General features: G+C 38.7%; 1 protein-coding gene across 4 annotated transcripts in view; it reads left to right on the top strand.

The window, feature by feature from the left end:
* Nucleotides 1–18,355, top strand: part of tgs1 (trimethylguanosine synthase 1) — a 58,607-nt gene that overhangs the window by 24,121 nt on the left and 16,131 nt on the right. For 3 of the 4 annotated variants that reach the window (XM_060824323.1, XM_060824326.1, XM_060824325.1), the window contains 6 exons: nt 5,060–5,146; nt 5,733–5,889; nt 6,253–6,646; nt 7,698–7,862; nt 9,174–9,317; nt 14,449–14,724. In XM_060824323.1, the coding sequence (XP_060680306.1) occupies nt 5,060–5,146; nt 5,733–5,889; nt 6,253–6,646; nt 7,698–7,862; nt 9,174–9,317; nt 14,449–14,724 (1,223 nt within the window). The remainder of the gene's footprint in view (nt 1–5,059; nt 5,147–5,732; nt 5,890–6,252; nt 6,647–7,697; nt 7,863–9,173; nt 9,318–14,448; nt 14,725–18,355) is intronic. The other variant, XM_060824324.1, reaches the window with a different exon arrangement.

The following is an 18,355-nucleotide window of genomic DNA, read 5'->3' as shown; positions in this document are numbered from 1 at the left end:
TTGCCGCAAAGACTTTCAATCCCTCCTACCACACATATGTACCCTGAAACATTAAGATACTTGAAACCAGACAGCAAAGGCAGCAGCTGTGCAGGTTACTGCTGTGTCAAACAGCAATGTATGTTTCTTTCTCCATTTGAGTCACTGCTCTTTCTCTGTTGTCCTCTTTTTTTTAAAAGTGCTGTTGTTTTGAACATTGTTTTGGAACTTTTGGGGAAAAAAAATGTAACCGCTTATAATACAGTAATTACTGCTCTTAGAATCCAAGGAAATCTTCTCCACAACTGAAAATTACAGTTCTTATTCTAGGTAAATATAGTAATGTATTCCAATTTGCTTCAACTCTTGAGGTAGCAGGAACCATTTATGATTACTCAGTCAACAGAGGAGAAAGAGCAAACCTGTGAACAACACAGGTGTTTTACAACACGGTGTAGTGATTTACTGTTATAAATATAACAGCCTGTCTTTTATTCGTGGCAGAGTCCTTAACAGTAAGTCTGCAACCATAGACAAATGCTGACATTTTACTAAATTAATGGTTTGGTCAATTATTGGGAGAATTGATAAGCTGAGAATTGCTGCGGGCAGTGCAGTGACTCAGTGGTTAGCACAACTGCCACTCAGTGCCAGGGACTCAGTTTTGGTTCCAGCTTCAGGCGACTGTGGAGCCTACACATTCAATCTGTGACTGCATTGGTTTCCACCAAGTGTCCAGTTTCCTCCCACAGTCGAATTATTATTATTATTTTGGTGATGGTGACCACAATTCTGTGACTTTCACCTTGGTTATGGAGAGAGATAGGTGCGCACAACAGGGTAGATTTTACAATTGGGGGAAGGGAAATTACGATGCTGTAAGACAGGATTTGAGGAGCATAAGTTGGGAGCATAGGCTGTCAGGGAAGGATGTGGTGGAAATGTGGAACTTTTTCAAGGAGCAGATACGACATGTCCATGATATGTATGTACCTATCAGGCAGGAAAGAAATGGTCGTGTGAGGGAGCCTTGGTTGACGAGGGAGGTTGAATGTCTAGTAAAGAGGAAGAAGGAGGCTTACATAAGGTTGAGGAAACAGGGTTCGGACAGGGCAGTGGAGGGATACAGGATAGCCAGAAGGGACCTGAAGAAAGGGATTAGGAGAGCTAAGAGGGGGCATGAAAAATCCTTGGCGGATAGGATCAAGGATAACCCCAAGGCATTTTATGCGTATGTGAGAAACATGAGAATGACGGAAACGGGGGTAGGTCCGATCAAGGACAGTAGTGGGAGATTGTGTATTGAGTCGGAAGAGATAGGAGAGGTCTTGAACAAGTACTTTTCTTCAGTATTTACGAACGAGAGGGACCGTATTGTTGAAGAGGAGAGTGTGAAACGGAATGGTAAGCTAGAAGAGATACTTGTTAGGAAGGAAGATGTGTTGGACATTTTGAGCAACTTGAGGATAGACAAGTCCCCCGGGCCTGTTGGGATATATCCTAGGATTATGTGGGAAGCAAGAGAGGAAATTGCAGTACCGTTGGCAATGATCTTTTCGTCTTCACTGTCAACGGGGGTGGTACCAGGGGACTGGAGAGTAGCGAATGTTGTGCCCCTGTTCAAAAAAGGGAATAGGGATAACCCCGGGAATTACAGGCCAGTTAGTCTTACTTCTGTGGTAGGCAAAGTAATGGAAAGGGTACTGAGGGATAGGATTTATGAGTATCTGGAAAGTCACTGCTTGATTAGGGACAGCCAGCACGGATTTGTGAAGGGTAGGTCTTGCCTTACAAGTCTTATTGAATTCTTTGAGGAGGTGACCAAGCATGTGGATGAGGGTAGAGCAGTGGATGTAGTGTACATGGATTTTAGTAAGGCATTTGATAAGGTTCCCCAAGGTAGGCTTATGCGGAAAGTCAGGGGGCATGGGATAGAGGGAAATTTGGCCAATTGGATAGAAAACTGGCTAACCGGTCGAAGTCAGAGAGTGGTGGTAGATGGTAAATATTCAGCCTGGAGCCCAGTTACAAGTGGAGTTCCGCAGGGATCAGTTCTGGGTCCTCTGCTGTTTGTAATTTTTATTAATGACTTGGATGAGGGAGTTGAAGGGTGGGTCAGTAAATTTGCAGATGATACGAAGATTGGTGGAGTTGTGGACAGTGAGGAGGGCTGTTGTCGGCTGCAAAGGGACTTAGATATGTTGCAGAGCTGGGCTGAGGAGTGGCAGATGGAGTTCAACCCTGCCAAGTGTGAGGTTGTCCATTTTGGAAGAACCAAAAAGAATGCGGAATACAGGGTTAACGGTAGGGTTCTTAGTCAGGTGGAGGAACAGAGGGATCTTGGGATCTATGTACATAGATCTTTGAAAGTTGCCACTCAGGTGGATAGAGCTTGTAAGAAGACCTATGGTGTATTAGCGTTCATTAGCAGAGGGATTGAATTCAAGAGTCGTGAAGTGATGTTGCAGCTGTACAGGACTTTGGTTAGGCCACATTTGGAGTACTGTGTGAAGTTCTGGTCGCCTCACTTTGGGAAAGATGTGGAAGCTTTGGAGAGGGTGCAGAGAAGATTTACCAGGATGTTGCCTGGAATGGAGAATAGGTCGTACGAGGATAGGTTGAGAGTTCTCAGCCTTTTCTCGTTGGAACGGCGAAGGATGAGGGGTGACTTGATAGAGGTTTATAAGATGATCGGAGGAATAGGTAGAGTAGACAGTCAGAAACTTTTTCCCCGGGTACAACAGAGTGTTACAAGGGGACATAAATTTAAGGTGAAGGGTAGAAGGTATAGGGGAGATGTCAGGGGTGGGTTCTTTACCCAGAGAGTGGTGGGGACATGGAATGCGCTGCCCGTGGGAGTGGTAGAGTCAGAATCATTGGCGACCTTTAAGCGGCAATTGGATAGGTACATGGATGGGTGCTTAATCTAGGATAGATGTTCGGCACAACATCGTGAGCCGAAGGGCCTGTTCTGTGTTGTATTGTTCTATGTTCTATATGCAGATTAGATGGATTGACCATGCTAGATTGCTCCTATGTTCAGGGTGGTGCAGGCCGGGTGGATTCGCCATCATAAATGCTGGGTTATAGAGTAGGGGAGTGAGTCTGGGTGTGATGCCCTGTGTGAATTTGGTAGTCTAAATGATCTGTTTCCACACTGTAGAGATTCTATGATTCTATGTTGTGTTTTCCAGCCCTGATAGGGGGCTGATGACATATAACTTTAATTATTATGAACATATATTTATTATTATAATCTTAATTATATTTTCTTATTTTTTGTTAAACAGATTCAATAAATGAGATTATCAGACTTTGTTACTAATTGTTTAAACAATTCCTGTTATTCCTTTTGAAAACCACAAAGATTTCTTATAAAATCATAAGGCTGAATTTTCCCAGCTCTATCATTGCAGGCCCAGATGCCTTTGGATGGGGTGGGGGAAGAAGAGAGAATGAGGGTGAGCAGGACTAGGGCCACCTGTCTGCTCCAGGTAGAGGGAGACAATTTTTAGTTGGCAGAGGGCCCAATTAAGGGTGACTTTATTACTATTTGCAAACATTTTCTTGGTGTAGGTTCCTTTTGCTGCAATTAGAAATTCCCTTCTACATGTGGAGACTGTGAGCTTGGTGACCATCTGCGCCAGAGGCTCCACGCTCTGATGAATTTACTTTTCCTTTATGATCTGAATTTTTTTTTTCTGAGGGAAACAGTCCCTTAATGTTAAGGTACTTCCACAACCCTGAATTTGCCATTTAGGTGACTGCTGGTGGCAATTGTAGGTTTGGATTGATCTCATTGTTTGGTCCTGAGGCCCCAATAAAATTCCTGCTATAGAATTAAAGAATTATTAAAGCATAGAGTGAGGCAATTCAGCTAGTTTAGCCTACACCGGTTCTTTCCAGACAACTCGACTAGTCCCATTCCCCAGCCCTTGTCATGTGGTTGTGCAGATTTCTTTCTTCAAATGCATATCATGTTTGCTCAGACGATCAGACAGTGGATTCCATATCTTAACCATTTGATTTGTAAAAAAGCTTTTCCTCATGTCAGTGTTGGTTCTTTTGCCAATTCCCTTAATATGGTTCTCAGCTAATTCCCTACTGGTAATTATTTTATTTTGTCTACGCCCATTGTGATATTGAATACGTCTATCATATCTGCCCTCACCCATCTCTTTAAGGAGAGCAGTCACACTTCTCCAATCCATTCACTCATCCTTGGAAACATTTTTGAAGATTTCATATCCTTACTAAAATGTGATGCCCAAGAATTGCACACAATGCTACAGTCAAGGCTGAACCAGTGCTTGGTAAAAGCCCATTGTGATTCCTTGCTTTTCAATTCATTTTCTGTATGTATTTCTGTATGTTGGTCTTTTAATTGCTTTCTTAAACTGCCCTGTCACCTTCAACAATTTGATTCTCAGTCCCTCTGTTCCTGCACTCCCTTTAGACTGGTATACTTAATGTTATATTGCCTCTCATTATTTGTACCAAAATCTGTCACTTCACATTTGTGCATGAATTTTCATCTGCAACTTGTCTGCCCTTACTACTAACTTAACTATGTTATTTTGAAAGTTGAAAGTTTTGACTTTTTGAACCATAGAATGTTTTCCTGTAATATTGTCATGCACAGTTGGTTCCGCTATAACGCGGTAGCCCTGTTCTCATGTAATCCCGTGTTATAAGGAAATCACAGAATAGCAGCACTATTTAAACAAATGGGGTCAGAATCACATTATAACTAGTACATGCTTTAAAAGTTCACATTTTAGAGACAATGTCCCCAATTCTTCAATCGCGTTATAGTGAATTCACATTAATGAAACTTGCGTTATAGCAGAATGACTGCATGTTCTTTATAACACACTCTCTCAATTTTACTACAAATAAAGAACTGAAATATCCTCAAAGTAAAGGTTGCATTTTTGTAGAAAACGTAACTTTTAGAATATTAAGTTTTTTTTTAAATATATGGAAATCAAGTCTGAAATAAGTGATCATCTTTAAGTGGTCATTTTAACAGCCCTGGTTTTCACTTTTGTCAACTTGTCTGCTTTGATGCCTTTTTTAGTCATGAACTTGATGCTGAAGAGAATCCAGTTGTGGCATTAGAAGATGCATACTTAGCTCTTGGCTTCAAGTACCATGCCAGTAAAAAGTAAGAATGCTTTAAGATCATAATGATTTAACTAAAACCTGCACATGAATAGATCAGACTGAAGAATACTGTTCAGACACAGATTGTGCCTAGAATGCTATAGTTCAGAGAGCCTGTGCTCCTGTGATAATATTGGCACGGTAACCTGTTAAAGGGACTTAACTCGACATCATTCCACAACAACTGTCCTTTTTAATCAGTCTAAGTTGTTGCATTATCAATGTCATAGATAAATGAGGATAAAGAAGACCAGGAAAATGGATGAAATATACATATAAGTAAAATATTCAGCCAAGTTGTCCATGATATAATATGAAACCAATAAATTCAGAAATCTCTCAATTTTTTTTCCTAAAACCGGGTGAACATTGATTGTTTACATGAATTAGCTTAATTACAAACATTAGGGAATTAGGTCTGTAACTAATTCCATTTTTTTGGCAGTTATAGTTTCCAACAGCAATAGATAGAGTTAAATCTCAATGCAAGAGTTTTAAAATTGCATCAGTGCATATTTGTCCCACAGTCCACACCCAATAAAAATGTTAAATACCTTTGTGTTTTCCTTTTTAATTTTCACATACAGCATTTCAAAATTAGGGCACGCGCAGTATCGTAAATTCACTGAGCTGACGTCCAGACACGTTGACTTGCATCAGCCACCAGCTACCAAAAATAAACACATATTCTTCAGTGAAGAAGGAGATGTTGTGAAATTTAAGAAGAGCAGAACATTAGAAAAGGTAATAAAAATTGTATCCCGTAGATTGAGTGATGCAGGCACCTTGTGTACCGTTTGATTTCAGCTTGAGTTGCAAGCAATTCCTGGCCCAATTGGGCTCTTTCATTGTTAAGAATGAGCAAATACAGGCTTGAAATATTCTCCTTTGTGATGTTTGTTTGTAATCTTAATTTAATAAAGTTTATAAATTTTAAAATAATTTGGACAAACTGCTGATGAGTATCACAGATAAGATCGTGTTGTTTATGCACATCTGAATGTATCACATAATGATATGCCACAGTCATGTTATCATTTATAACTATTGCACAGTAGAAATAAGTATTTTTTTTGAGTTGATTATTGCTTGTTTTAATGATTTCAGGTACAAAGATTTTTAAAACAAATTGTGCCTTCAAACGATTCTCTTTCAACTGACACACAAACTCCGCCTTGTGTGGTACACAGCTCTGAGGAATGTAGCAACTCTGAGCAGCACCACAGACCTGAAGCAGAGAGCTCCACTGTATGTGAAAAGAGCAATAGGGGAGATGGAGATGATGGCACTTGTGTTGATGGGAAATTCATAACTTGTGTCAGTGATCCCTCCAAATTGAATGAATGCATTAAAGGCAACAATGAAGAGCTTCCTGAAAAGTATGATATGACCCCTCCTTCTGCCAAAAACTTTGAACCATTTTCTGACAGACAGCTGGTTCCTCTGGATATACCAGATTTTCTTCTTCATGATACTGATGTAACTGAGAGGGATGATGAACGTATGTATCAAACCTAAGTATCCAAACACTATTTTGTTGAGTCACAGATCCAAACCACAATTTCAAGTTTTTTTGAATTTCTTTTCAATTTTGTAAAAGAGGGCCTATTTCAAAGTAAAATGATCGCTGTTAATCCCAGAATCTTGTACAATATTAAACTTTCTTAATCTATCATCAAGAAGCTTGTTTAAATTCAGTAGAAATGCATAAGTGTTTTATATTAAAATTGTAAAATATATTAACCTATTCTGTAATATGTTCAAATATTTATATGGGAGTCAATTAGCACAGTTGGCTGGATGACTGGTTTTCGTTGCACAGTGATGGCAACAGCATGGGTTCAATTCCCAAACTGGCTGAGGTTACCATGAATGACTCTCTTCCTCAATCTCTCTCCTCGCCTGAAGTACAGTGAACCTCAATTTAAGCCACCACCAGTTGTCTCTGTCTAATGAGAGAGCAGCCATTTGCTCTGTTGGACAATGGTGACTTTGTTTATATGTAGCAATTTGAGAACGAGTTCAAATAATAATCTTTAGCAATTTTAAAATATGTTTGACTGTTCAATTTTGTTGTCTCTTTCATGTCCTCCCTTGCCATTTATATATTTCTGAGCAAGAAGGCAGACAGTTCAACTTTGTACAAAACCTCTTACCACGTCCTGTTTGGTGCACCTTAAGAACAATTTGGTCAAAATGCTCAAATCCACTCTGCCAGATTAGGAATTTCTAGTTGCTCCTGGCTATTTGGAAGGCCCAGCCAAATTTGGGATTTTTTTTTATTACAACTGCTGTATTTACTTGAAAACAATCATTAGTCTACTTTTACTTCATTGTATGTGTGCAGGAGTCCAGAGTCAATGCGTGTTGATATATTCCTGAGAAGTATTTTATTTAGAAGTCTTTAGCTAACTGTATGAACATCACTGGTGAAAGTTTATTGTTTTTTTTATGGAGCATGGCACATACATTCACTGATACCAATACGATTTTGTTGAAAATTTTTGACCATTATAATAAGTAAGTGTTAAACTGTTGCAACTATTTTGCAGTGCAAACCACAAAGAATGTTAGAAAGGACAAAAAAAGAAGGAAGAAGAAAAAGAAAGTTATTGATATTCCCTCTGACATCGTAGCAGTTCCAGAATTGACCAAATACTGGGTCCAGCGTTACAGACTGTTTTCGCGCTTTGATGAGGGAGTCAAACTTGATCAGGGTTGGTAACTGAACTGAACTTTGTGATTTTTTTTGTCCTATTTCTGAATCCATGGTGCAGGCCACACCATTACTGGTGAGCAGACTGATATCTTGCATATCTGCTGGTTACATTGTATCATGTGTGATGAAATCAAATGATATAAATATCTATATTAATATCACTTTTAGAGCTGACATTTCAAAATAGTGACATATGGGTCTCAGTTACTTTTGCCGACAGTAAGTAGGAAAGTAGAAACCCTAAAGTATTTATGGGAAATTCTGTTATGATTTACACCAGTCAGAGTAAACTTTGAAGGGCTTTGTTCTCAATTCAAAATGATTAAGGATTGATTTTAGTTGAGAAAACCCAGCAATTGAAATCTTTTAGGATATTTCAGTGGAAGCTTGTCCGGAGTCAGAAGCAAGTATAGTTTATTTTTGCTAGAAAGAAATTTTTCAGTGGTTCAGTAAAAACTTAACTCAACACACATTTAGTTTGTATAGCTTCCAGACCAGAAAGGTTTTGTTTGATCTGTGTAGGTTATTAGAAGCTGAGAAAGTTTAAGCTGTCTGTTTAGTATTTATATAAGAAGATTGCGTAGTTCACAGACAAGATCCGTAGTTCACAGGTAAATCAGCTAAGTAGAACTTTAAAAATTTATGCAGAGGGATAATTGCCTGCACTTGAATTTCTGTAAACTAATAGTGTTAGGACTTTTGTTGAAAGCTTTGTTTTGCTATATGTTTTGAAATATTTTCAAAATGTCCATCATATTTAAGTAGATTTTTTTTGGTGTTTTTATCCTTTTGTAGCAAACATGTGAAAGAACTCTGCAGGCTCATATAATTGTGTCTTAGTGTCTGTACACCACATTAACAAACAAAAGTCAAGCCAGATTACATCGCTAATCTGACTTGTTCAGTGGTATCATCAGCTGGGATAATAATACATGTTACAAGGATGGTGTTCCTTTTGAGTACAAACTTGTTTGGTTGGGATCCTTTGATATGATGGCCATCCAGTTGCTCCATTTGGGATGGAATTTGTAAAAATATATTGAGGGATAATTCATATTTACATGTTGGGAACAATATTTAGGATTCTGTATACAGAGATGGGACTTTGTATGTTGCTACGAGACAGCATAAAAATATTATCGGGGGCATTAGCTTTTTCTTGTCTTTGTGTGCGGTGGTTTTGACTGCCTGCAATTAACAGTGGAAGATGTTGTGTCTGTGGTGCATCTTGGATTTATGTAGCAGCATTCATATTTAAAATGTAACTATTTAATGCAATATAAATGTGAATTGTGCCTTTGTCTTCCAGAAGGCTGGTTTTCGGTCACTCCTGAGAAGATTGCTGAGCACATTGCCAATCGTGTCATGCAGAGTTCTCAATGTGATATCATTGTTGATGCATTTTGTGGAGTTGGAGGCAATTCAATTCAGTTTGCGTTAACTGGAAAGAGAGGTACAGGACTATGACTTTGAGATGCTTATTCAGCCATCCTGGAGAAATCCAGCTGTGTGTCTGCATTGCCTTGTAATAGTGACTTTTATATCAAGGCCATTTACTGATGTAGAATAACGACTAAACATTTAAAGTTATCTATACAAGGTGATGACATACCAACCCAAACAGTTTTACAAAACAGTGTGAATCAGGTTGGTTAGTTAAACATATTGGCTATGTTCATATTTATTGCTGTATACAATACACAATGCAGAAAAGGTAATTTGCTGATTTGTTTATGCTGATCTAAGAAATGGTAGCCACCATAAATAATATATAAAAATATTGGATATTAAGCATTAATTTGATTATCTGTAAAGTAATAAATAGTCCACTTAAAGCTTTGGTATCATTCAAAACTAGAGGGCTTCAGTTTTAGGTGAGAAGGGAAAGATTTAAAGGGACCGAATGGATAATTTTTTTCATGCAGAGGATGGAACATATACACAATGAGCTGCCAGAGGAAGTGATGGAGGCTGGTACAATTACAACATTTAAAATTTATCTGGATGGGTACATGAACAGGGAGGGTTAGAGGGATATTGGCCAAATGCTGGCAAATGGGCCTATATTAATTTAAGATATCTGGTCGGCACATTTATGTTTACTTCTGGAGGTTTATCAGTCAATTTTGCCCTTATCAAGTTAATTGTGTTGATATTTGAGAATTACATACTTTTAAACACTTGAAATCCAGCTATCAATTCTAATACTTACAGGTAAAAGTTGCATTCCATGTAAAGTTCTATAGTTATTCTGAATCTCCGAAAAATGTACCCAACATCTCTTCCTGCCCTTAACAGTTCTTCTGGGTAACATTGCTTGGGGGTGCTGGTTATTAGCAGTTTTGACCCAGATATTAATGAGGATTTATGGTGGGAATAAGTTCTGTCTACTTCCTAGAGGTGCAGTGTTCTGGTACAGGAAACCATGAATCCCTTCTTATAACCCTTAATGATAATGTAGTCAGAGATGCAAATGCCAGACTTGATGATTTCTTTACATACAATTTTAAACTGAATGGATGTTTTTCATTGTCAAGTGTTCTTCCCACATCTTTTCTGTAAGTAAGGCGTCATTGTAAGCCCAGTTTAGAACATAGAACAGTACAGCACAGCACAGGCCCTTCAGCCAATGATATTATGCTGACCTTTTATCCTACTCTGTTTTATTTTCCCCAAGCATAATAGCAATGCTGTTTTTTTCTACTTGCATGCAAGGTTCCTGTTGCCCATTTGGCTCTAGAAATGAGAAATTTTAAATATTTTAAAAACAAACTTGGAAGAGAAGAAAGCTATTTAGACTCTCAAGCCTGTTCAAACATTCAATAAAATCATATGTTTGTGTTTCAAGTTCCACTTTTCTTTTGAGCCTCGATAATCTTAGTTCTCTTATCTGACAAGACTTTGTTTAACTCCACGGTGGGCGGCACGGTGGCACAGTGGTTAGCACTGCTGCCTCACAGCGCCAGAGACCCAGGTTCAATTCCCGCCTCAGGCGACTGACTGTGTGGAGTTTGCACATTCTCCCCGTGTCTGCGTGGGTTTCCTCCGGATGCTCCGGTTTCCTCCCGCAGTCCAAAGATGTGCGGGTTAGGTGAATTGGCCATGCTAAATTGCCCGTAGTGTTAGGTAATGGGTAAATGTAGGGGTATGGGTGGGTTGCGCTTCGGTGAGTTAGTGTGGGCTTGTTGGGCCGAAGGGCCTGTTTCCACACTGTAAGTAATCTAAATCTAAATCCACCTCAAAAGTATTCAATAATACCACCTTTTGACAAATTCAGAAGTCGCACAATACCAGGTTATAGTCCAACAAGCTTATTTGAAATCACAAGCTTTTGGAGAGCTGCTTTTTTGTAAGGTGATGAAGGAGCAGCGATTCCTCCTAATGAAGGAGCAGCGATTCAAAAGCTTGTGCTTTCAAATAAATCTGTTGAATTATAACCTGGTGTTGTATGAGTTCTGACTTTGTCCAACCCAGTCCAACACTGGCACCTCTGCATTATGACCACCTTCTGAGGCAGAGTTCCAAAGTCTCACTGCGTTCTAAGGGAAAGAAAATTCTCCACATTTCTGTTCTGAAAACATTGCCAGTAACTCTTAAATAGTGCCCCCCCTTAGTTCTGGATTCCCCTTGAGATGAAACATCTCTTCTGTGTCCACCTTCTCATGACCTTTTCAAGATCATGCATGCTTAACTCAAATCACCTCTCTTCTAAACTCCAGTGAAAACAAGTCCAGCCATACCAACTTTTCCTCAAAAGACAACTGCTCATTCATGTTTTATTCCAGTAAACCTCCTGTAAGAATTTCCTGAAGGAGATCACAATCGCACACAGCATTTCAGATCTGGTCTAACCAATGAACTGTATGACTGAAACATAACATCCTTTATTTTTGTTCAATTCCTTACAAAGAATATTAGTTTTAATAACTTGCTGTATATGTATACTTGCATTCATGACTGATGCACTTGAAAACTTGCATCACTCTACATTTTGGAATTTTGCAGTTATTCTCTATTTAAATAACACTGTACTTGTTTGTCATTTTTCCTGCCAAAGTGACCAGCTTCACATTTTTCCCATGTTATATTTAGTATACCAATTTTTTTGCCAACTCACTCAGCTATCTGTATCTGTCTACAACCACCTTTGTGTCATTTATGAATTTAAACTAAGGCCCTCTCCAGGTTGCGTTCTTAAGTCTGTTTGAAGTCGGAACACAATGCAGGACTGTATAAAGTACCATTTGTAAGTAGAGGAAATGTTCAAATATTAGATATTTAAAATTATATCTTGCAGGGATTGCTTTCATAAGTCCAAGCATTCCTAAGTCAGATGTTTGGAAGTCGGGGAGCCCCTGTGTTATGCATTTACTTGCCTCACCTAAATCATGAGACATTTCCCATTCTTCCCATGAGATTTCCAGATTGAGAGACCCTGGATATGTCTTTGGGAGATCCTTATGAGGAACTGGAGGCAAATACTTGGTGGGAATGGTCACTTTCTCAGCCCTAAGAACAGAACTGTTTCCAACAAGGTCTTAAGTCCTCTTCTAGGACGATTCAAGTATCTTTCAGCATGTCCAAAGACATAGCTCTTCCAGGTTAAAAACTCTACCTTTATCTTCATTATCTGAGTTTGCAGATAAACTAGAAAAGCCCCTCCACTTTTATACATATAGTGGCAATTAGTCATTTTAAATTTCTGCAGTGTTCTGTCATCTCACTAGTGGTAGCATTCCAGCTTTGCATTTCAACTACACGAAAACTATATTTTGGCCTCCCAAATTGTAACAATTTTTAAATCCTTTAACAAGCATTAATCATATATAATTTTAAAATTGGGACTGCTGTAAATTGAATTTGGTCTCTGGGCTCTCAACTGTTTTCACCCAAAGACAAAGCTTAATCATCATTCTCTTTGTGTGTTGCCATAGGAGATTACCTAACACTATCTTAAATTGGAGTGTGGTGCTGGAAAAGCACAGCTCTTCATCTTATGCTCGAAACGTTGACTCCCTCTTGCTCAGATGTTGACTGACCGTCTGTGCTTTTCCAGCACCACACTCTTCGACTCTTGATCTCCAGCATCTGCAGTCCACACTTTCTCCTACTATCTTAAAATTGTTCTGTGAATCATGTACTCTCTTATTTTGACACTATCATTTTCTAATAATCTCTCAAATAATAATTGTACAGCACAAAAGGACAGTTGGCCCATTCTGTGAATATTATATGGCAAAACCATTAACCACTGTAAACCCAATTTCCAGCTCTTGATTTGTAGCATTGTAGATTTCAGCGTGACAGATTTTTATTCAAGTACCTATTAAATGTGATGAGCCTTTTTCTCTCCACACCATCCTCTGATTTAAAAAGAAAATTCCCCTCAACTGCCTTCTCACCATTCAGCCAGTGAGATTAAGTTGATGTTTCTTGTTGTTTTCTCCTGAGGGAAATGAGATTTTGCTGTTTTCAAAACCCCTTCTTTTCATTTTATATGCTTCGATTAATTCTCCCAACAGCCACTGTTGGAAGCAGAAAAACTCTCGCCTGTAAAAATGTTTCCCATAGCTACAGTTCTCCAGTAAATTAAGTCTTTATCCTGATCAGTTGAATAAATAGTGCTTCATAAGCTTCAGAAACTGAAATTTTCCATGCTTATTGAAAGGGAATCACGATTAATGCAAAGAAAATAAAAACTTTGTGTTCTTTGGTTGAAAACATGGGAGAACTAATTGTGTTATTCTAATCAGAATAAAACTGGGGCAAATGGAGAATATTTTGTTTTTAATTCAGCTATGACTGTAAAACAGAGGATTAGGTAAGGTGGACAATGAGAGTCTTTCTCCTAGGATGATGACGTCAGCTTGTACGAGGGGACATAGCTGCAAGTAGAGGGGTGATAAATTTAATACAAATGTCAAGAGGCAGGTTCTTTATTCAGAGTGGTAATGGTGTGGAATGCCCTGCCTGCCAATGTAGTTAACTCGGTCACATTTGGGGCATTTAAAACAGTCCCTGGATAAGTGAATGGATGATGATGGGATAGTGTAGGGGATGGGCTTAAATTAGTTCACCGGTCAGTGCAACATCGAGGGCCAAAGGGCCTGTTCTGCACTGTGTTGTTCTATGTTCTATGAATCAGCTCTGAGTGAACAGAATGTCTGTCACCCAGGACTCCCTGTTTGGGATGTTAATCTTGACCAATCAGGAAACTCATTCTATGAAGTTCATTTGACTGAACTTGTTACTCCAACCTCCAACAGAGCAATTAAAACCTTTTAAGGATTCCTTATTTTTTAAATCTCCACTTTTCTGCCAGTTAGACAGCTATTCTAAATACGGGTAGGTTTTTGAATGCCAAATGCTTCTTGTCAGGTTTCGATTTGGTCTCAGCACTTTGTATTGGCACTTGTATAAGCATTAATTCCAGACTTTTCCCTGTTGCATTACTAATTGGAATATCTACAATAGGTATAATGGATAACTTTGTATTTTTGTTTTCATTTATTTTGACAAAAAACTTGCTTGACCAAGAAAGTGCAATTTATATATTTCCTAACCGACCGTATTTTCTGTTTCAGTGATTGCTGTTGATATTGATCCTGTGAAAATAGACTTTGCACAAAACAATGCTAGAGTCTATGGAGTGTCTGAACAGATTGAATTTATCCTCGGTGACTTCATGCTACTGGCTTCTGACCTAAAGGCCGATGCTGTTTTCCTCAGTCCTCCATGGGGAGGCCCTGATTATGTCAATGCAGAAATCTTTGACCTGAAGACTATGATGTCTCTTGATGGATATCCTTCAAAGCCTATATTCAGAGTTTTAAAATATATCTTTATAGTAGAGAAATTAGGTTTGTTAATATTTGTTTTTAAATTTTTTAGCACATTTGTGAATTTTGATTAACATTACAACTTGTAATGCTCTTACAAAACAGTTGAGCATTGTGCAGTAAATGAAAATCCAGAACCTCTTGCCATTTTTGTCTGTTAACTCCATATAACACTCTTTCACTTTAACATCGGCAGTTTATGGGGTCTGCATTTTTGTTTAGCATTACAGGATTCATTTTAACATTATTCCCCATCAATCTGGGTAGATCTGACCTGGTAGAAAGTGAGGACTGTAGATGCTGGAGATCGAGGAGAAAGTGAGGACTTTCTCCTCCACCTGACTGGTGCCCATTATGGAGCCGTTCTTTTGCTGCTGAATCTCTGACTCACGGTCCCACTGTTCCCAGACTCCCTGTCTATGTATGTTTGTCCTGCTTTCCTACTTATTACTTCCATGTCACAAATCTACCTTTTAAGGATGGTTCTAGGTACAGATTTGGATAACACCAGAACTCCAGCATTGCATCTGTGCGAATGAACGTTCCAATGGTGCAGATATCATGAGGTGGAATAAGTAGTTGCCTTCGATGTGCACAATAGTATGTGAAACCAGGAGTAAATTTACTTGTGCACATGTTTTCACAAATTACTGCATTCTTAGTAACAGCACAGATACAGGTTGTTCTGCTATAATGTGACAGCTGTGTTTCTCTGCAAACTCATGCTATAGAAAGTCATGCTATGAAAAGCCACCATGGAGATCCCAAAGAAAATTGCTAAACCTGTTCAGAAGAAAGTTTACATTATCCAAACAACATTCACAATTTGTCAATCGTATTATAACCAATTCGAGGTGACAAAACACATCAACCTGTATGTAGTTCCTGGTTAGGACCTCCAAAACCCATTCACCTTGTGCAGGCCATCTCAGGAACAGAGGTAAAGGTCATTTTGCTCTTTAAGCCTGCTCCACAATTCAGTAAGATTGGGGCTGTTTTTGTTGTGGTCTCAGCTTCACTTTCCTAACTGTCCCTGAAAATATTGACTCCCTTTTATATCAAAATATTAATGTAACTTCGCCTTAAATAAATTCAAAGGTACATCCTTCCCTATCTTCTGTTTAAGAGAATTCCATATTCTGATGATACTCTAAGAGAAAATAAAATCTCATATCTATCCAAGAGCGAGACCTCTTTCTTAACATGCATCCCCTGGGTTTAATCTCCCCTTATAGCTTTTTTTTTCCCAAATCCAGCAACCAAAACTATACAGTACTCCAGATGGGGTCTCACCAGCATCGTGTTGTATAAATTCCTTCCTACAATTCATTGCTATTCCAATAAATAACGACTTTCTAATCTGTAATCATTTGCATCTTAATTTTGTGATTCTTGGACAAGAACCCTCTAGTACCAAGACTGCAATCTTCCTGTATTTAAATGGTACACTGCTTTTCTGTTCTTCCTGCTGAAGTATTTACTCACACCTTACTCCATCTTCCAATTTTTTTCTGACTCATTCAACTTATCCATGACTCTTTGCATGTGGTTAGCACTGTTGTCTCATGGTGCCAAAGTTCAATTCCAGCCCCCGCCGACTGTCTGTGTGGAGTTTGCACATTTTCCCTGTGTTTGCGTGAGTGTCTTCTGAGTCCTCCGGTTTCCTCCCACAATCCAATGATGTGCAGGCTATGTGAATTGGCCGTGTTAAATTGCCAGTAGTGTTCATGGACGTGTACATTAGGTGCATTAGTAAAGGGTAAATATAGTGTGGTAGGATAGGGGAATGGGTGTGGTTGGGATACTCTTTGGAGGGTCGATGTGGACTTGTTGGGCCAAAAAGCCTGTTTCCACACTTGGATTCAATATATCTCTACCTCCTCTTGATGACTTACATTCCAAACTCTCAATCTCTTCTTGGCAACTTAGCTTGGTGTCATTGGAAAATTTTGTTTCCTTTTATTTGGCACCCTCCTCTAAACCATTGATAGATATTGGAAATAGTTGAGAACCCATCACTACTGGGCACTTCACCAGTTAAAACAGATCAATTTATCACTACTGTCTGCTTTATGTTAGCTAAGCAATCCTTTATCAAGCTAATTTGTTTGCATTTACACTGTGCTTTTATTTTGTACAGCAAGGCACTTTATCAAATGTTTTGTGGAAAAACAAGTGCGCTTCATTTACTAATGGTCGTCAACCCACTGTGGATGTTACTTTGACCAAAAAAAACTCTCATTAAACATGATTAAGCAATCAGATTAAGTAGTTAAAATTTAAATTTGGGCTGCGGTTCAGTGACAAGAGATGTGACTGCAGGTGAGGCAGACATGGTAATCCAGTGGGGATAGTGTTCTAGGAGCCTAGGCTCCTGCAATAGTCCAATGAGGAGTCCAGGACTGGAAGGCATAGGTTTAGGGTGAGAGCAGAAAATTTTAAAAGGGGCCTAAGGGGCAACTTTTCACGCAAAGGCTGCCAGAGAAGGTGGTGGAGGCTGGTATAATTCTAGCATTTTAAAAGGCATCTGGATAGATACATGAATAGGTAGGGTTTAGAGAGAAATGAACCAAATGCTGGCAAATGGGACTACATTAATTTAAGATATCTGGTTGGCATGGATGAGTTTGATCGGAGGGTCTATTTCCATGCTATTCATCTCTATGAATCTAGTCAGAAAATAATTGATAAAATCCATTTTTAAAATTCTATAAATAGAAAAACTGAAGTTTGGATAAAAAGCTAAACTAATGGCATTCCTTTTAGAACGTAGAACATTACAGCGCAGTACATGCCCTTCGGCCTTCAATGAAGCCCATCTAACCTATACTATTCCATTATTGTCCATATCCTATCCAATGACCACTTAAATGCTCTTAAAGTTGGTGGGTCTTCTACTGCTGCAGGCAGTGCATTCCAAGTCCCAACTACTCCCTGAGTAAAGAAACTACCTCTGACATCTGTCCTATATCTATCACCCCTCAATTTAAAGGTATGCCCCCTCATGCTAGCCATCGTCATCCAAGGAAAAAAGACTCACTTGTCCAACCTATCTAACCCTCTTATTATCTTATGTGTCTCAATTAAGTCGCCTCTCAACCTTCTCTCTAATAAAAACAGCTTCAACTCCCTCAGCCTTTCCTCATAAGAGCTTCCCTCCATACCAGGCAACATCCTGGTAACTCTCCTCTGAACCCTTTGCAAAGCTTCCTGTAATGCAGTGACCAGAACTGTATGCGATACTCCAAATGTGGCCGCACCAGAGTTATGTACAGCTGCAGCATGATATCATGGAACCAAAACTCAGTCCCTCTACCAATAAAGGTTTTGTCCTGAAAAGAGTGGAAGCAAAGTTTGAATATATTTAAAACAAAGGTCAATACCTTCTTGACAAACAAATATGATGAATAGCATATCATGTTTATATATTTTAGTATCCTTTTTGGGATCTGTATTGCAAATAGATATTGGTTATGTCTGTGAAGTATTTTCTTTTTAAATAAATAAAGTGAGAGTGTCCTCCTGAAATAGTAACTGAATCTAGTATTTTTTTTCAAAATGCAGATCACTGCAGAACTGTTAATGGAAAACTGTTTATCTTGTTTACAGTAACTGGTGTCAACATTTAAGCTTTGTTTTTTTTACTTCAGTT

Source organism: Hemiscyllium ocellatum, chromosome 4 (genome assembly GCF_020745735.1).
Source record: "Hemiscyllium ocellatum isolate sHemOce1 chromosome 4, sHemOce1.pat.X.cur, whole genome shotgun sequence".
NCBI lineage: Eukaryota > Metazoa > Chordata > Chondrichthyes > Orectolobiformes > Hemiscylliidae > Hemiscyllium > Hemiscyllium ocellatum.
The sequence above is the reverse complement of the archived record's forward strand: the minus strand, read 5'-3'. Positions and strand labels throughout refer to the sequence as shown.